Consider the following 20,622-nt stretch of genomic DNA (forward strand, 5'->3'; position numbering starts at 1 on the left):
TTTTGCAGAATTTTGTGCATAATTTTGCAAAATATCAAAATCGAACCCATGATGGTTTGGGCAGACTCTTTATCCAGTAGAACCCTCACAGTTTTGCTCTATGTAAAGAAATTACACTACACTGCAACATCCTATCACCCATCCATTTTACTGAGTGTATGGTACAGTGTAATAGACTGGGAGGTCTCTGGTGGACAAGTTGCAAGGATGTTGACAAAAGGCCAGATGAGCACTGAGATAATTGAGTGGGAGGATCAAACAGCTCAGAGGATCGGCGGTAGCAAAGGCAAAAAAAAAAAAATCAGTGGACTGCAGTAACATACCTTATCTGATACAGTCAAATCCATCTCTCAGCAACACAGTTAATCAGATAGGCTATGGAAATAAATGCTAACCTTCCAAACTTTCTGTTTGCACGCAAATGATGTAGTTCAGAGTTGTTATTAATTTTGACTTGGCCAAGTCATTTTAGCAGTGATAAATTATTTCTCACAAAATGATTAATAGAACTATTTTGACACTGAATTTGCTCTTTGGTTATGTTGTGTTTATAAAAATGCAGAGTGAAAAATGTGCATATGTGCTCCCAGCAGAGGGTATTATAGAAAATACACTGCAGCAAAGGATGTACTGAATATGGTACACTGTTGTAAACAAATTTAATGGTCCCCAATTCAGCATTTCACAATATGTCATCATCTCACATAGGGAAAAGCAGGGGCTGTGCAGCCATCTAAATGGGGACAGTCACAAAAGGTGCAGTCAGACAAGGTACATTGTTATACAGGATGCATTATGCTGAATTTTGAAGGTCAGCACTGAGTTTTAATTCTTGATATTTGTTACATCATAAATTATCGGGGTAAGGTGTGAATAGTTTCAGGCTACAGTCTTCGCTGAGGACACTGGGGGAAATTAATATGATTATGGATTATGTATGCAGCTAAAAAAAAATCAGTGTAAAACACAGATTGCACTGGTGATGTAAGCTTGTTGTTGACTTTCCCAGTCTGAATGACTGAGCAGAGCAGAGGGGGTGGGGTGTCATTAATCTAAGGCTAGTGGTGACCACACAGGCAGAAATCAGCAATGGTGGGGGATGGGAGAGGACTCTGTTATGACTGGTGCTTGGCTCTGTGACAAACTTCCACTGGCCTCGGTACATTTTTATTTTCCACCTCATTGGTCTGTGTCAACGAGGAAACGTGGCTGCATTTGGATGTGAAATTGTCAAACGCACCAGGAAGTAACATGCAACGAACACTGTAACAGCTTTCAGCCTTCACCACGAGGTGTTGTTATGGAAAATAGGTTAGTTATCGATATGGTATTATATAGTAGTTCCGCTTGGCTGACGTAACCAATGAAGTGTTGACAGATAAGGATCTGTGAGCTGCTGCCCTCAGTGAAGACACCCCCTCGCCTTGTTAGGGGGAGCAGACTGCACATGTTGTACTGAGCTTTAGTGAAATAACAGTACTTACAGGCAGCTCATTTCTGCATGCCGGGTCACCCCACTGTGTCGACTGTCTGAAGCCGTTGCTGGCTTCTTACCGCCTGGCTTTAGCTTTAGCTTTAATATTATCACCCGCAGAAAGCTGATATTACGATATGTTTGTGTATGATACCATGGTCTGACCTGAACACAAGAGCTGCTGAAGATACCGGCAATTGAGCGGTTTTGTCCAAGTAGGTACGAGATTATAGCAACACTGTCACTAGCACAGCATGCTAGTGTTAGCCAGCCAGCTAGCTAGCTTGTTAGCAGGTTTACAATGATAGGCTGGCGATCCTACTGTACTCGAGAGAAATGCTATTCATAGAAGTTAACCAAACGTCGTTGTAGTCGTGTGTTTTTAAAGGGGTTAAATGCGACGTCAACACAAATAGTATTGACTGCTTCAATTCGGTAGTTAAGTGTTGGCAACCTGCTTCAAATTAACGAAATCTTAGACCGCCTTGCCTGACTGGCGTGTGCGGTGACGGCTACGGCCGCCGCCGAGGCAAAACTGACGTTAACTCGCATGTTAGCTGGCGAGCTAACGCTAGGACAGTGCAGACTTGGCACCGGATAAACATTGTTTTTTAATATCAATCTGCTAATGCTAAAAACTGAGGTCAATTACTATATCCAAGTAATGGTTGTTTACGTTTTTTGTTTTGTTTATTAGACAATTCCCTCTAATGCTAGCGCCTGTACAACCCCTACATCCACTTAGTGACCCATGACATGTGGACAGTTGTCAGCCGAGCGCTACAGTAAAACAGTAACGAGTCAAATCACACGTAAAACATGCATCGCCGCAGTGTTTTCTCAGCTTTTACCCAAAAAGAAAAAGGAATATTTGATTTGGGTTTGTTGTGGAGCAAAGTGTATGAGTCATTCGCTGGTGGCGACCCACAGCGTGTCAGTAGCCGCACAGTGTAGTTTCCTCAGCCCATTCACCCGCGTGCGTGTGTGTGTGTGGGGGGGGGGGGGTGTCACTGTATTTCCGTAAGCAGCTTGCTGTGCTATGGACCGGCAGATGTTGACCTGATGATGTACCAGCTGTTACACAGACGAGTTTTCTTCTGAGCTAGTGACAAAACAGCATGTGAATGCAGCCATATATACAACACTGTAAACACCTCAACCTTTGGCTCCAGCCGGGGATCCAGTACCAGACATCAGATGTTGGTAAAACTGTAGATGACAGACTTCTAAAATCTTCCTTTTAATAAATTGAATCAACAATTGCATTTCATTTTCTGTATTCAATACATCAGGATCTTTATATGATACATAAGATATTTAGACAATACATAAGGATATTTGTATGATATGTAAGATATTTATAAAATACATAAGGATATTTATATGATACATAAGGATACTTCCCCTTTAATTGCTGCATTTACGTAGTAGACCACGCACAAATATAACCACTGGCTGTTTAGGATTCTTGCTTTGCTGACCTAGTTTTTCTCATTGTTTTGTGACACGCCCCTCTGATCATAACACTTTCCCCTAGTTGCCTTTTCACCCACTGTCGACACACTACTGTTAAAATTTCCATTCAAATTAAGGTAATTTGTCACTTACATTTTTGTCTAGAGTCAAACCCACTTGTTAGCAGAGTCCTTTCTTTGCAGGACTCCATGTTCTTCTGTGCCTGCAGTGGTGACGAGTAACAAAGCCCTTAAGTGTTGACTTAACCAGGAAATTTAATTATTTGTATTCTACTTGAGCATTAGCTTTTTGTGCCACTTATTATATTTTACTACTATGCCACAGCCTTTTAGAGAGAAATAGTGTGCTTTTTACTAGTCACTTTGACACTTTTCATTAGTTGCATTGCATTGCAATTGCATTAAAACATATCAGGAGTTTTTGTTTTTGAATAAACTGTATACAACTAGAGAAGACATAAGTCTTATATAATATCTTATTGAAAATTTCCACTACCTCAACCGGTTGTAACAGCAAAATGCTGTGATAGTGTAACAACCATAATTATTAACATGTTGTACACAACTTATTAATAACAGGCTTCGGTCCAAATTATGTCACAAATGGGTTAGCGAAAGCACACCAATACTCAGTTTACCTGCTTTTGTTTTGAAAGCAGCATCTGTGTGCTTTGTGTTTCCAACTCATGTATTATATGTCACATTGGACGTCATGCTAAATGTCACAGTTCTACTACTGTGATGCCAATGCAGTCTAAAAAGAGCACAGAAATAACATTCTGTCAGCTTTGTTTTATTTAGTGTAAATAAGTAAAACTGTCAGAACGAAGGGTCTACATAAAGACAGTATACTGGGATCTCTGTTCAGAAAGGGTTTACTTGTCAGCCCTTGTGAAAGACTGTTGACCTGTCCATGGCGCACCCTGCTTCTCACTCAATATTTGCTGGGATACGCTTCAGGCACCCTAGGATAAGTGGGTAGAGCTGGTGTAGAAATGTATGTTGTGCTGTGTGCTGCTGCAAAAACAGTGTAATCTTTATTAATTGTCAAAATCTATATGTTATCTATACAAGTCATGAGTCGGAGGTGCCTTAATTTTCTTTCTTTTTCTCCTAGGGATTTAGAGTTCTTGCTGAGGACAACAGAGCTGTGATGAGCCTCTGAAGACATCTTGATAACAATGGTAGTGTATCTCACTTTATAATGTGTCAGAAGTCAGGAGACAGCTATTAAGACTATTGATAATGGTGGTATTTATAGTTGTTTTGACATTAGTTTTACTGCTGCCTTGTATAGCACTCAAGAGTTTGTTAGTGTGGGCCATTGTTTTAGTACCCTTTTTTAAAACTCTATTCTAAATGTTCATAAAACATATTTGAAAATATGTAAACAGTAGCTTTGACCCAAAGTTTGTCAAAATTTATTTATTTTTTTAGAGTATCTGTATGAATCGCATAGCTGCTTTCAAAGAGCACCTATATTGTGCTCTTTCATCATTGGAGGTATTGTATTGTGTATTGGGTGGTCATTGTAGGTCAAAGTCCAATCAATAGGGCTAGTTGAAGGTTCACTTTTAATGGGGGTTTTTAAATGAGGCTGAGGCAAGATCCACTGGGGAGAGAGCAAAGCAAAGTGTGGCATAGAAACCACATTAAGTGTACAGTTGGTTACCAGGAATCAGAGGCCTCATCAGATTTGCTTCTCCAGCAACTCCGCAAGGCTCAACATCTAATACCATAACTTTAACCACCAAAAGCTAAATTATACAACTATACATTTACTGAACTATATAAAATTGCATAATAAACCAAAATTACAGATTACACGAAAGGAGACAGGCCAAACTCCACATTTTTATTAGTTGGAGAAATGGAATTTAATGTGAAAATCCAGTAGGTTTATTGTTGTAGTAGTCTTTATGTTCATTGCTGCACTGTCAGTTGCAACATGGTGATAACATTTTTTCAGCACCCTCTGAAAGCAGGCAAGCATCAGAAAAGCAAGAATAGTCTATCACCATACTTATAGTGCACCTTAACCACACTGACCCTTAAAGAAAATAGGAATGGAAAACTGCAGTGTGCTGAAACAGCATGAGTGCAGTACTAGTGTAATAGGGGAAAACATATTTAGCTTAAATAATGCTGTTTCCCATGTTGGAAGATTGTTATATTATGTAGGTGCTATCTTTAACAGAAGTTTTTTTTCAAAGATATCCTCTTTTTTTTTCAAACCATTGGTTAAGTTGTGGCTGTGCTTCATCGTGAGAAACACCAGCACTCAGGACTTTCTGACCACCTTGTTAGGCATTGCTGAAGGGCTTCTACTAGATTCCAGGCCTCTTGGCTCGGTTGGTCTTGGATGTCAGCCTCTGGATGCGGCAGGAGACATGTTGACTTTGTCAGCAGGCTGGCATAATGGAAACAGCAGAGGTTCTGTCCCTCGTCCAGACCTCTTGTTTGTTTCCACAGTTCCATTTAAACAGTCCGAGTTCTGCATGAATAAATATGGAGGCCGGGCACAAGCGCTGTAGGATCTGTTACTGCTGAGGTTTAAAACCCATCTATTCCAGACATTTTAGTCCAAAATACCCAGTCTGCCTCATGAAGACAGCCGGTAATTATTTCCAGTTGTAAGTTAATGAATGGAAACTGGTGCCCTGCCTAGATCCAGGAGCAGCTACCAGAAGTAGAGGGAAACAAAACATATTTATTCATCAACTGACATATCACAATTTGCATTTGCGTATTTCTCTATTTTGAAATTTGCACAATCTAGGTCAAGCAAGGTGTTTTTTTTATTTCTAAACCTCTTCCTTTTCTCTGCTTTCATCGTGTGTAGCAGTTTGTTAGCTCATACTGTAATACCATCCTCAGTGTGTGTTTGACAGCTCTTTTTCGTACCTGCTTTGTCACCCCATGTCATTTTACTTTTTCTGTCTTGTCAGATTTTTCTTTCTGTAGGATGTTAATGCATGTGAGCGATGGAGATACTTTGAAAATACTACTACAACCCCCTTTAGGTCATTTGTATGGTGAGGAGTGCCATCACCTCTGAATAAACAAGATTCGCTGCTCTGTGTTTTGTATTTTCAGGCTCCAATCCTGTGCTGACCCAATGGTTTAATCACCAGGACTCAAAATGAGCATAAGCAGTGATGAGGTCAATTTCCTGGTTTATAGATACCTGCAAGAGTCCGGTAAGGGTGATTAAAAAAAAATTTTTTTTGTTGTTGATCACACTGATTTTTCTAATTTTAAAAAAAATTGTTTAAATGTTTTATGCACAGTTACTTGTGATTCTCTGCAACTGAATTTCACCTCCATCCTGCTTTACAAATGGTCCATACTTCGTCCAGGCTTTTCCCACTCAGCATTCACCTTTGGCATAGAGAGCCACATCAGCCAGTCCAACATAAATGGAGCCCTGGTGCCCCCTGCTGCCCTCATCTCCATCATCCAGAAGGGCCTGCAGTATGTGGAGGCTGAAGTCAGCATCAATGAGGTTAGGCTCCATCTTAATACCTCAGCTACTTATAAGTGTAACCTTATGATATTCTGGCCAGAAGAGGTGTATTTTGACAATTGTTTTATTGTTTTAGCGATCTACAATCAGTCTGTGTATATGAAAAAAAATCTGCCTGTATTAAGTGCCTGTTTTCTGTTTAGGATGGGACCTTATTTGATGGGCGACCAATCGAGTCACTGTCTCTGATTGATGCTGTGATGCCAGATGTAGTCCAGACCCGACAGCAGGCCTACAGGGACAAGCTGGCCCAACAGCAGGCAGCAGCAGGCAGTGGCAGCAACACAGGACCCCAGGGAAGCACTAAGAATGGAGAGGGTGCTGCCAATGGGGAGGAAAACGGCTCCCATGCCTTAGCCAGTAAGCTTTATGGTTACAAACAAACATCTCTCTTTTCTTATGTTAAGACTAAAAATGGCTGACCACAATGCCAAAGCAGGATATTATGTTTAGGCTAAAGGCCTCGACCTCCTCCTTTTCTCAGCATGTTTAATAAGTGGCACACCAAGTTTCAGAATCAGTTTACAGAGTCTGACATACTGTTGTCTTGATAGCATTTAGTTTGTGCCTACCTTTGGTCAAGCTGTGGTTTGGTACAAACACTCTTGACTATTCAACAACAGCACAGCCTGCTCTTTAATTGAGCAGCTGCTCAGGCTTGTCTTCATTTAGTGCAACACCATTTACTTGACTCAGGAAACACTGGTGTCACTTTTCTGTTTGAATTAAACAGAGCAGACGATGACGAATGTTGGACTAGTCTGGAGGTTCATAAGAAATTCGATGATGTCAGACTTCACATAGAATCTCAACTATTGTTCTAATGGATCGCGTTTGGTTGTTATGTTTTGCTGGTCCACCCTGACAAAGGCTTTGTGTGGGGAAACACACTGTATTCATTTAAAAGTAACTTCTCTGGAAGCAGTGATTCATGACATTTTGTATATATTACATTACCCCCCGAAATTGCAGTTGCATTGTCCTTCCATTAATACAAGTCAGGACAGTAGCTTATACATACAGTTATTATTATTTTATTTAAAAGCTGTTTGTGCTTCCCATTCCTTTCTGCAGATCACCACTCAGAGATGATGGAGGTGGACAGGGACGTGGAGATCCCCCAGAGTAAAGCCATGGTCCTCAGGGGCCACGAATCCGAAGTTTTTATCTGTGCCTGGAACCCAGTGAATGATCTCCTGGCTTCTGGGTCAGTATCCCTTTCTTTCTTCTGTGCTCATGGCATGTCAGAATCATGGAAGAGTGTCACTCTTAATAGGGGACAAGCGATGATTTAGTTAATTTAATACGTGTTAGTCACATTATCATAACATTTTTATATTAAATACAAATGTGTATTTAACGACAGCCTTAAGCCATAATGCTTTGAAAATCCACAGCAGCAGCTGTTCTAAATTGGTCTCTCTGGTCCTGTTTATGGCCAAGAGTGGGTTGGGTTGCCTGAACAGACTATAAGTAAATTAAAAACAAACGCTTTGGTTCTTATAGTACATTCACTGTTTTGCCTGTGCCATTTTCTCTATCCACATGAATGCAGAATAGTTTATTAAAGAGCAAAGCATATTTCTGAATATTACTGTGATGCTTGAACTATGATGGATTCACCAGTAACATCTTATAAAAGTTTTTTCTTCTTCTTTTCGTAAAGAAGAACGTGTTTACTGAATAGTTATTACTCAAGCTAACCACTACTGTGGTACATTAATTGACTTAGAGGAGCGATCTTAGAGTGCAGTCTTGGATTTGAGTAGACAATTTTGGTAAGTTGTTGGTGGGCTTGAAGTGCCTCATTTCAAACCAAGAGCTTTGTTGCAGTGTTGCCATTTTTAGCAGCCTGCACACCTTTTTTCTTTTGGCTTTCACAAAATGAGGCAGATGGCCTCAAGAGTTGGATTGTGTTTTAATGCTATGCACTCCTTAGTTGATTCAATGAGAGGATTTATTCAAAATGCATGTTTTGTGGCTCGGCCTAATCAGCCATCTCCTCTGATGACTTCACATGCTTACCTCTCCAACTTGTACTTCCTAGTGTGTTTGTCAACATGGCTCATGGAGGATCCCTTAATTGCTGGGCAGTTGGACAGATGGAAGTTAAATACATGTGATTGGACAAGATGCACCAGCATTTGATGCTGTGGACTACAAATTATAAAATTCTGAAATAAGTTGTTAAAGGGTGAGGAATGGGTATAGTGTGACAACATCATTGCCCCTAGACACCTTTGCCAGGATAGACTTTGCCCGAGTGTAAAACAGTAACAGTTAACAGTTGTATAACATTAATGTCATTTACAGAGCATGTATACCTTGGAAAGTGGGAATAATTGGAAATAAGAAATAAAGTCAAGGATTATCATGACTGGCCATCTTTCAGATATTTTGCTCGACTTTATGCTGGAAAAATTTGTCTCTTTTCTAACAGATGATGCGAACTGCTTTGTTAGAGTTTTAAAAAGATTCATGTTCAATAAAATTTCTCAAAAAACCCGACTGTGTGTGTGTTTACCTGAACAGATCTGGGGACTCAACAGCGCGGATCTGGAACCTGAGTGAGAACAGTACTGGGGGATCCACCCAGCTAGTTCTGAGGCACTGCATACGGGAAGGAGGCCAGGACGTACCCAGCAACAAAGACGTCACCTCACTAGACTGGAATGTAAGTCTGTGTGTGTGTGTGTGTGTGTGTGTGTGTGTGTGTGTGTGTATGTGAGAGAGAGAGAGTGTGCGCGTGTGCATGTGTGTGGTTGAACAGTATGATTGTGTTTTCTGTCCCACTGAGTGCAGTTTTTAGTAATCCAGTGGTGTGTGCGTGTGTGTGTGTGTGAGAGACCACTACTTCTGCTAAAAGGTATTCCTTCCAACCAGATATGGGGATGTGTCAGTCCCACTGGGGATATGGCCTTTTATGCTGCGCAGCTGCAAACAGTGTAGTACAAGTTTCACAGCAGCAAAATTTGCAAATGAAACTGATAAAGATGTCATGCAGCAGACTGTGAAGTAATGAGGGTCCTCTCTGTCTTTCTTTCAGAGTGAGGGAACATTGCTAGCAACAGGCTCATACGATGGTTTTGCTAGAATATGGACAAAAGACGGTAAGGCTGTTGGCATGTACGCCATCCTAGCTTTGCAAGGATGCATGGATGGTGAAATGTTTTTCCTCTCTATTTAAGTTGTCTTGTGCTTATTATATTTCCAGGCAACCTGGCCAGTACTTTGGGTCAGCATAAGGGTCCTATATTTGCACTCAAGTGGAATAAGAAAGGAAACTTCATCCTCAGTGCTGGTGTAGACAAGGTAAGGCTCATCCATACTTGCTTTGGATTTTACAGTTGGATAGCCATTGCAGCTCTCACAAAAAATGCAGACATATTCCTTCTGTCAGAGTGATCACACTCAGGCCGTCTGAAATAATTTCTTTTCTGTCTTAATGTATGTTTTTAAGCTAAAGACTTCGAGGCTGGACATAACACGGGTTACGGGTTCATCCACCAATTCACATATGTATTTTCAAGTTCTACATTTAAAAAAAAAACCCAGAGTGGAAATGCAGGAAAAAAACCTGAAATATTGCTGAACAATTTTTATGCTTGCTTGTTTATGACATTTTTTACTAGTACTCTTTTAATGAAGTCATGTGTCATGCTTTTCTGCTGCAATGGTTTCAAACATACCCAACTGGAAAATTAGCATCACCAGTTTTTTTATGTTGACAAACCAACTCCTAATATGTGCACATCTGTAGTGGATGGAAACAGACATTCATGTGTTTTTCCTGTTTTACTAAAAATTCAGTTGAGATTTGTACTATATCTGGATGGAAACTGACTTACTGTGAGAAATTCCCAGTTTGATAGGAGGGTTGAAACTGTTCGAAAATGTGTGATGGTTTAATGTGCTGGTTGGTTGGAGTGCCCATTAATGTAATGTTTTTTTGTTTGTTTGTTTCTGCTGTGGCACAATTACCTGTTTTTATTGTTAGAGAAATGATAATGGTCCAGTGGGTCTAGTGGTTTTTTGGAAAGACAGACAAAAGTTATTTGAGGATCTTCAGTTGCTTTGAGTGCTGAAACAGATAAGTAGTCAGTTGTAGCTGAGTGTTTAGATCATCGATTTTGTCGCTGACTTTTCAAATGGAAATGTAAAACATCAACTTGTTCCAGCTTCTGAAATGAGAAATTTTGTTACGTATCTCTTCCCCTATAAATCAAATGTCTTTATTGGTGTGACAAAACAATGGACCAATAGTATGGAAAGGGGAAAGGTTTGTGGCCTGTGCAGATACTATCCTTAGTATGTACCTACATGTCAGTCTGCTTAAACCTCGGAAATGTGAAGGACTGGCAGATGAGTGAGGTGCATTCTTTCTCATCAGATGTTTTCATACAGTCACAAAATCACCTTTAATGGACACTGTTCAACATTGCCATCTAGTGTGGTTACATGTAACAACAAGGCACAGTCTCACCTTCAGCATGCATATTAATAACAATGAGCTGTTGCCGTGCAGATATAAAAAGGCCTCAGGTTTGTGTGATATATCAGCTTCCCTGTTCCCTGCATATTATTCAGGTCAACTGAATGTGATGTGCAGCACATTTAAAAGAAGATAAAGCACATTTTTCTACGTTTTATCTGACATTTGTATTGATTAAACAATATTGGTTAAGTCTAAATAATGAATATCTCGTTCACACAGACCACAATTATTTGGGACGCACACACGGGAGAGGCGAAGCAACAATTTCCTTTCCATTCAGGTGAGTGACAGGAGTCACCTGGATCATTCCACATGACGTTTCATGTGAGAGTCTGTTTTTAGACAGATGTTACCTTTTATTGAAGTGGGGTGAGACCATACTCATAATAAATTCCATTTCTGTTATCAAATCTTTCCACCCATTGTGACTAATACCTCTGACTGACATAATCAATCCAAGTAATTTTGTTTACATATTTTGGATTCCAGTGTGACATTGTTTAGTTTGCTGGAGTGTTATTTTGGACCTTTTAAATGAATCTGCAGAGTATGTTTTTGTTTTTAAACTGCCATCTGCACTTTCGGTATTGTTATAGTTGTTCTTCAGATCCTGTGTCACAGTAAGACATCCATAACCAAACCATCATGTTCATATTACTCTTCTCCTCCTGTTCAGTCTGTATATCTCATTGTTGTAGCAGCCTAAAGCTCTATGTCTGCGTCCCTACAGCACCTGCTTTGGACGTAGACTGGCAGAGCAACAACACCTTTGCCTCTTGCAGCACAGACATGTGCATCCATGTGTGTAAGCTGGGTCAGGACAGACCTGTCAAGACCTTCCAGGGACACACGGTGAGACACGACTCTTCTGCACTGTTTTCTCACAGGGAGGGACATGAGAAGCTATCCACAAGCCAAACGCATTCCTGTTAGATGATATAAGGGGTGGCTCTGAATCAGTATTATTTCTAGTCACAGTTTTAACACATTAAGAACAACCCTAACCACTTCCTAGGGATGTTCAATTGTACTCCTCAGCATTGCACTGAAGTGTGTCTTTAATTGAGGACTGTGTAGTGAAGGATGTTGTGGGGGTTGCTCATTGTTCTTTCTGTTCCTTAGTTGGTCAGATGTCGGTCTGTGTTTAAATTTTAGATGTTTAAAAAGATTTGTGGTGTTAGCAAGCAGTGGCAACACCACCGTGTACCAAATCTTGCACATATAGTAATAATAATAGTAATATGCTTTTGATCCTCGTCCACTTCTTCTAATCCAAACTGTTCCCAAACAACAGAATTGCTTCTACCTCTTTCTTTGACCAAAGACTTCTGTGGCTACTCTCATTCCGCCATCTTCACTCGCGCTGATTTTTAAATTCCTCCAGATACCTGAGAGAGTTTGGGCTTCTGGAGGGGCGAAAGTGCACATGCGCAGGCCAAAATAACTTGAAAACTGAATAATCGTTATTTTCTCAATTACATAGTTTTTGTGATTGTTGAGACCGGAAATGGAAATAAAAATCAAAATTTGATTAATTGCACAGCCCTACCACTTCCTATCTGCTAAAACGGCCCTAGCTGCTGTGACAAATGACGAAATATTTTATAAGTTACTGTGATACACTGAGACCTCATGTATGAGAGTAACTGTAAAATTTCTAAACTGCTGTTTGTTCACCCGTCATATTTGTTGATTTGTGTGTTATTTCTACTTCCCATCTTACTGTAGAATGAAGTGAATGCCATCAAGTGGGATCCCACTGGCAGTCTGCTGGCCTCCTGCTCTGATGACATGACACTCAAGGTTAGTGCACACAACATACAAACGTGGTGAACATCACCTTATGGCCAAGAAAAGCACACAGTGGACCTTATCCAAGTGTTGAAAGTTTTTTCTTGATTCCCTCTCTCACCATTGCATAGATCTGGAGTATGAAACAGGACTCGTGTGTCCATGACCTCCAGGCCCACAGTAAAGAAATCTATACCATCAAGTGGAGCCCCACAGGTCCTGGGACCAACAACCCCAGCGCCAACCTCATGCTGGCCAGGTAAGAGTACGACTGTGACCTGAACACTGGCTTTAGATTCAGTAGGTTTCATCTTCTCATGTCATTTGCTGTTCCACGAGAGTATGTCATCAAGATACTTTGATGATCTTTGTGAATACCAGAGAGGAAGATGATCTGTGCTTAATTAGGCATTACAAAGGTAGCAGCCACATTCTTTGATAAAAGCTGAGGAGTGAAATATGACGCTGACCTCAGGATTGTTACTCAGCCTGTCTGAATTCCAGATGCACTTTCGAGGCATACCACAGTGACTAAAGTGACTCTGAGGAAATAACAGGGTCAAACAGATCAGAAGGGCCTTCAAGACTATAGGTGCTTGTGTGAAACTGCCAATGGCATCTATGTTGTATTATTGGAAAATAATTTTTTATCATTCATGTCAATAGAGCTGTGCTATTTTGGCATTCAAAGAATTGTACATCTGAATTTGTGTATTGTCTCTCTTGGATTTCATATTTTTATTTAGTGTTGTTTTTGGTTGTTTATAAGGGTATTGCCTCAGAACTGGGATACACATTAGTTGATGCACAAAGTTGTATCTGTATATAATTTTTATCCCCGTTTTTTAATAATGTAGGTTGTTTCAGTTCATTAACAGTTGACATAGTGTGGTTTATCCCAGTGGTACACGCAGCTCATTTTCATGCAGCTTTTGTTTTGTAACATGTAACTTTGCTTGTCTCTGTCTTTCCTTCTCTCCAGTGCATCTTTTGACTCAACGGTGCGTCTGTGGGATGTGGAGCGTGGGGTGTGTATACACACACTGACCCGCCACCAGGAGCCCGTCTACAGTGTGGCCTTCAGCCCTGATGGTAGGCACCTTGCCAGTGGCTCTTTCGACAAGTGCGTCCACATCTGGAACACTCAGGTATGAGCTAATAGTTAGCCACCCCCCTTCAAACACAGAAACACACACATACACTAATAAACAGCACCTGTTATCATTGTACAAATGTGGCATGAATGCACAGTATGAAGATGGTGTGTGTATCTGTGTGTTTGTGCGTGTGTTTTCTTCAGACGGGTGCTTTAGTTCACAGCTACAGAGGGACAGGGGGGATCTTTGAGGTGTGCTGGAACGCTACAGGGGACAAAGTAGGAGCCAGTGCATCAGATGGATCGGTGAGTTTGCTGCCTGAACCTGCCTTTGTCACACTCATGAGCAGCCACTTATGTTCACTCTGGCCTCTGGCTACAACTGGGACTTTGTGGTGCAGATAATTCAGTTCAATATATTTAATAGATTCAGTTCTTGACTGAGGACGTGGTGTTTCCTTGTTTTCAATAACATGTGTACGTTTACCACCCACTTGTGGCGTAACTTTGCTTTAACAACTTATTCTATCCACATTTTCACAGGTTGCACAAACAGCCAGTGATAATGAAAGTAACACCATGCTGAACCTGTCAAGGCTAGAAGAGATATAGAGCATATAAGATAGGTTAACATCCATATTACAGAGTGTGAAGGAGCACCCAGCAGCAGCTCACACGTTGATGTTTGGGCTGCTGTTGATGTGTAAGCCAGTAGGTCACGAGTGGGGCCTGATTAAAGAGAAGTTGAACAGAACAGAAAATGCTGACAACTCGAGTGTCAACGTTAACGATAAAAACACCCAGACACAGCCCAGGGCTCAAAAGACGAGAGCATTGTTGAGAGCAAGGGTCTGAGGACTTCAGTAGTGTGGAGATATTTCAGATATTTAAAATCGAAGAAGCAGAGTAGCATGTACTGCAAAACACAGGCGTATATTTGACGAGAATATAAAATGTTAAACAAACTTTTTACCACCTAAAGCAGCGCCATCCTCTAGAGCACATAAAATGTAAGACTTTACAGTCACTGCCCAAAGTAAGTGTTGGTGGTCCCTTAAAACAGGAGTGACACTTGCTGCACACTAACAGATCTTGTTTATTTAGTTGGAAGTAACCAAAGAATTTAGTTTCTGTTCTTGAGTAAAACATGAAAGCTTTAATATTTTAGTTGGAGATTTAAAATATTTGGAGTTCACTAAACTTAGTGTGTTCTCCTGTAACACTTAAGGTTTTTGACTGTTCAGAATCCAGATTAATTTAATTTGAAATATAGTTGTATAAGGTACTATGTTTGGCATATTCAGTTTTAGAAGAAAATCTTTACATGTCCCTTTAAGTTTGACTGAATTAGTGCTTTGTTTTATATCATATAAAAATGATCATGATAAGACGTATGTATCATTCAGCCCTAAGCTGTAAAGACGTGCCGATGTGCAGTAACATGAGTGATGACTAATGGAGGCAGTGTGGTTGTGGGGACTGAACAGTCAGTTGGACTGAACAGAGTTTGAGAATTTTGAAAATGTAAAGTGTAACACTTCATGTTGCATTGCAATTAGCTAAGATGAAATTTGGAGTGAGTGTTTGCACAGAATGGAAAATGTGCAGTTTGTCTCTCAATGCTGAGCAGAAACGTTCAGTGTCAGTGTGGACAATCGGTGAGGTGGTGATCACTAAGACCTGTATCAGACATTCACCTAAATTTCACCTGAGTATTAATGCTGATAATTAAACTTGCTCACTGTCTTGCTACCTTTTAATCTTCAGTTCTAAGAAATCCCTGTAAGCTGGTTTAAAATCTTGTCTTGGGTCCCATTGAAAATTTGTTAAGACCTGAAAATCTCAGCTCACTGATGCTTTTCAGCCAATGTGACAGCTGGAGAAATGAAAAATGAATGAAACTGTGTGTTCTGTGTGGTAGTGAGCCACAAAATCACTGCTGGTGGAGTTTCTGCAAAATACCAAAAAAAAGGCTAACACTGTGGATCATGGCTGTTAGTTCTCACACTCACATTTTAAACTGCTGTATTACACAATTGTTCAAATCCAAGCAAGTCACAGAATAAAGTATGAGCCTCCACAGTCTTTTCTGCTTGGATTTGTCAGAACACTTTGCCCACAAGATGGCTCTTTGTGGATTTGGCTCAGGAAATGTCCTGGCTGTCGTTCACACAAAAGCTACACAGAACCATAGAAACGAGACTTTCACCTGGTCCACATGAAGGCATTTTACAAAATCAGATTTTCATCTCAGCTTAAATTGTGGTTGAAATTCATATGTGACTCACACTCAATGCGCACAACAAAACCAGGATGTTTTGTGTAAAATGGACTAAAATCACAGGTTATTTTAGAGAGATGAAGTATTTTTCTCTGCCAAAACTGAAACCCTTGTAACCAAGAGATAGTTTCATACAGTATTGTTCAAAATAATAGCAGCACAATGTGACTAACCAGAATACTCCAGGTTTTTAGTATAATTTTTTATTGCTACATGGCAAACAAGTTACCAGTAGGTGCAGTAGATTCTCAGAAAAGAAACAAGACCCAGCATTCATGATATGCACGCTCTTAAAGCTGTGCAACTGGGCAATGAGTTGAAATGGGTGTGTTCAAAAAAATAGCAGTGTGGCATTCAATCAGTGAGGTCATCAATTTTGTGAAAAAACAGGTGTGAATCAGGTGGCCCCTATTTATGGATGAAGCCAGAACTTGTTGAACATGCATTTGAAAGCCTGAGGAAAATGGGTCGTTCAAGACATTGTTCAGAAGAACAGCGTACTTTGATTAAAAAGTTGATTGGAGAGGGGAAAACCTATAAAGAGGTGCAAAACATTATAGGCTGTTCAGCTAAAATGATCTCTAGTGCCTTAAAATGGAGGGCAAAACCAGAGAGACGTGGAAGAAAACGGAAGACAACCATCAAAATGGATCGAAGAATAACCAGAATGACAAAGGCTCAGCCAATGATCAGCTCCAGGACAATCAAAGACAGTCTGGAGTTACCTGTAAGTACTGTGACAGTTAGAAGACGTCTGTGTGAAGCTAATCTATTTTCAAGAATCCTCCGCAAAGTCTCTCTGTTAAAAAAAGGCATGTGCAGAAGAGGTTACAATTTGCCAAAGAACACATCAACTGGCCTAAAGAGAAATGGAGGAACATTGTGTGGACTGATGAGAGTAAAATTGTTCTTTTTGGGTCCAAGGGCCATAGACAGTTTGTGAGACGACCCCCAAACTCTGAATTCAAGCCACAGTACACAGTGAAGACAGTGAAGCATGGTGGTGCAAGCATCGTGATATGGGCATGTTTCTCCTACTATGGTGTTGGGCCTATTTATCGCATACCAGGGATCATGGATCAGTTTGCATATGTCAAAATACTTGAAGAGGTCATGTTGCCTTATGCTGAAGAGGACATGCCCTTGAAATGGTTGTTTCAACAAGACAATGACCCCAAACACACTAGTAAACGAGCAAAGTCTTGGTTCCAAACCAACAAAATTAATGTTATGGAGCGGCCAGCCCAATTCCCGGACCTTAATCCAATCGAGAACTTGTGGGGTGATATCAAAAATGCTGTTTCTGAAGCAAAACCAAGAAATGTAAATGAATTGTGGAATGTTGTTAAAGAATCATGGAGTGGAATAACAGCTGAAAGGTGCCACAAGTTGGTTGACTCCATGCCACACAGATGTGAACTCTGGTCATACAACTAAATATCAGTTTAGTGATTCACAGGATTGCTAAATCCTAGAAACAAAAACTTTTGTACAAAATAGTTTTGAGTTTGTACAGTCAACGGCAGACACTGCTATTTTTTTGAACACACCCCTTTCAACTAGTTGCACATCCTTAAGAGCGTGCATATCATGAATGCTGGGTCTTGTTTGTTTTCTGAGAATCTACTGCACCTACTGGTAACTTGTTTGCCATGTAGCAATAAAAAATCTACTAAAAACCTGGATTATTCTGGTTAGTCACATTGTGCTGCTATTATTTTGAACAATACTGTATTTCTGCTTCCTGTTTTTTAGGTTTGTGTGTTAGACCTAAGGAAATGACACTCATGTGGGGGAGCCGTGGGCCGACTACGAATGTGTACATAGCCAAATGACTGACTTGTCCGCCTGTCCGCCACACTGCTGTAGTCCCATCAGATGCCATGGCCCGAGATTACAGCCAAATGGAGCACTCCCCCCCTTCGCTTCATACAGTTCTTATGCACATGCGTCAGACATACATCAGGTCTGTAAGGACGTTTGTGTTGCTCTCACAGACTTGCAGGAAGAAACACTTCTTTGTTATCACTCATTACACATTGTTGGACCCATCACACACAAACCAAAACACCAGGATTCTTCTTGCTTTTCTCTTTTTATCCTTTGTACCAGACTTCTAAAGTTTTTTGTTCTCTGTTGGTGTGTGCATATTGCATATGTCGGCATTTGATGTCCTGTGGACATTGTTGTTTTGAATTTGGACTTTACTGAGGTTTTATATTACATGTGGGGTGGGAGAGAAGAGAGGGGTGTTGAGAGTTTGACTTTTACAGTGAGTGTTCAGAGCTGTTCATTCAGACATCCATTCATCTGTTTCTTAGGACTATACAAGGTTCAAAAATTTTGATGTGTAATTCAGCAGAAGAAATGGTTTATACTTTTATCAACTGTATTTTTATCCAGTAGGTTCGCTCCATTTTGCCATTTTAACCAACAATATAGCAGTTAATCTAAGGGTGACCTGTTCTTTGTTTTGCAGCTTTTATCCTCAGAAATGTTTTTCAGGTGTTCACAGTTCATCAGGTTAATATGGAGCTCTAAAGAACTCAGAAGCTCTACGCTGTAAGATAATCTGTGTAGCTGTTGGACACAATCTTGATCTCATGTTCTAACCATGTGCTGGCTAGAAAGACATCAGTGCTGTTAAGGTGCAGCCAGCCTCAGGTTTTTATCATTGAAGCCAAGCTCATTCTGGATCTGTGTCCTAAGCTTACAAGAACATGGCTGTGTTTTTTCATCAGTAGTGAGGTAACGTGGAACAGTAATTGCTTGCTTCCCAGCACTGGTGCGCTTCTGGGATCTGTGGGAAAAGAGAGAGAGAGAGATACAGGAAAATAGGCCCATAACTGCTCGCATCCATCTGATGCAAACAATTAAGCGTCATAATTATGCTTGTTTCCTCAGTTAATGGCTTGATGCTGTCCATTGAACAATAATATGTTGGTATAATTGCGTCTTGCTTCCCCTGCCTGGTAAACATTTCTGGAGCGTCACTTCCTTGGCAGGCACAGGGTCTTTGATCATACCTTCTTAGACATGACTCGATATTCACTCACGTCACAACTGAAACAGCAAATTGATAGCACCTGTTTGTAACACTGAGGAGCTTTGAGTCCGCTTAAATCTTAAAACTGACCTGCAGCATTCATGCCCGAGGGACAGTACAGTCCCTGCTGTGTTTTGTGGTTGTCAGGCAGTCATTGCCCAGCATTAACACACACACACACACCCTGGAGACTGGCTCTGAACGGACATGCACATCCCAAGGCATTCTTATGTATGCCACTCATGGTAAGGATGGATTTTAAGGTTTGAAAATGCTTGTGATGTTATTGCGTATCACTAGGAGTTGTGAACATGAGGAGTGGTGTTTTTTTTGTTTTTGTTTTTTTTTTTTATAAAATACCATTTAACAGTCATAGCAAAATAAAAGAACTGCCTATGAAGGGCCTTTTAGCCTTGTTTATTCTGCACTTTATGCTAAAAATTGAGAAATAGGAAGTTGTGTGTTACCATTGATGCATCTAAACATGAATGCAAGTTTTTGCAGAAAGTGTGAAGTGTTCCAGGAAAAAAGGGGGTCAGTAGTGTCTTGTCTTACATGAAGATAAACCAAACCACCGCTGTGGTATTTCAGGTCTCATAGCCATAACCAACAACTAATATACATACACAGACAGACACACACACATCGTCTAACATTTCAGAGGTTCTGTTCGTAATGTTGTTTAAAAAAAAAAATTTCAGTTTTCAACTATTTTGGAGTTTGCTTTAATACAGCAGCAGTGTACCACAAAGACACTATCTCAATGATGTCTATGACAGTAGAATGGTATTTTATAATGGTTTTTTAGCTGATAAGCTTTTTACACTGCATTTAAGTGTGTGCTGTTTTTTTGTTTTTTCCTATTGAAAGTACTAATGTCAATTCTATCTTTGCTATGTTGGAGAGCCCTTGATTTGTACTTCTCAAAACTTTTGTAATTCTGATTTATTTGTAGCTACATATTCAAAATGAACAAAAAAAATGCATAAAATCTGGATGTTATTGTTGATGTATTATAACATAGAACATGTAAATACAAATTTGCAGGTTTTTTTTGTGTTGTCTTTGCCCGCACCTACGTTGTACTCTCTTTCTCTCTCACTCACATGGTTGCGGTCTGCAGCTTTCCTGATCTGACTCAGATCTCAAGGTCTAGAATAAAATCTATTTTGATAAAAATTGTTTGCTTTTAATTGTTCACAGTGTTTCTTTGTTGAAGCATTTGCCTGTATGTGTTTAAACTTTTTTTCCTGTTGCAAAGGAAGTTTATATTTTATTTATATATATATATATATATATATCCTGTGCTCTAACCAAGCCAAGACAGCAAGTTTTTTTATTGTTGGGTTAGCTGCTAACAATTATTTTTGTTATGGATAAAATGTTATGGTTAAAACTATATATAATATAAATAATGAATAAACAAATTTCAGATATC

General features: G+C 40.0%; 1 protein-coding gene across 5 annotated transcripts; it reads left to right on the forward strand.

Moving 5' to 3' along the window:
- The first annotated feature begins 1,430 nt into the window (after positions 1-1,430).
- tbl1xr1b (TBL1X/Y related 1b) lies at positions 1,431-19,699 on the forward strand. 5 transcript variants are annotated; one of them, XM_026313316.2, is made up of 16 exons: positions 1,431-1,693; positions 4,067-4,133; positions 6,046-6,149; positions 6,309-6,454; positions 6,619-6,835; positions 7,550-7,682; positions 9,008-9,149; positions 9,522-9,585; positions 9,690-9,787; positions 11,190-11,250; positions 11,701-11,822; positions 12,699-12,773; positions 12,893-13,020; positions 13,744-13,909; positions 14,062-14,163; positions 17,894-19,699. In XM_026313316.2, the coding sequence occupies exons 3-16, from the start codon at positions 6,092-6,094 to the stop codon at positions 17,918-17,920; spliced, it is 1,539 nt and encodes a 512-aa protein (XP_026169101.1). In that variant the 5' UTR covers positions 1,431-1,693; positions 4,067-4,133; positions 6,046-6,091; the 3' UTR covers positions 17,921-19,699. The 5 variants fall into 5 exon arrangements, with proteins under 5 accessions (XP_026169101.1, XP_026169100.1, XP_026169103.1 ...); XM_026313315.2 differs by having other exon boundaries at positions 1,431-1,689; XM_026313318.1 differs by lacking the exon at positions 1,431-1,693 and adding an exon at positions 2,416-2,677.
- Positions 19,700-20,622: the final 923 nt, after the last annotated feature.

This window comes from Mastacembelus armatus, chromosome 17 (genome assembly GCF_900324485.2).
Source record: "Mastacembelus armatus chromosome 17, fMasArm1.2, whole genome shotgun sequence".
Taxonomy (NCBI): Eukaryota; Metazoa; Chordata; class Actinopteri; order Synbranchiformes; family Mastacembelidae; genus Mastacembelus; species Mastacembelus armatus.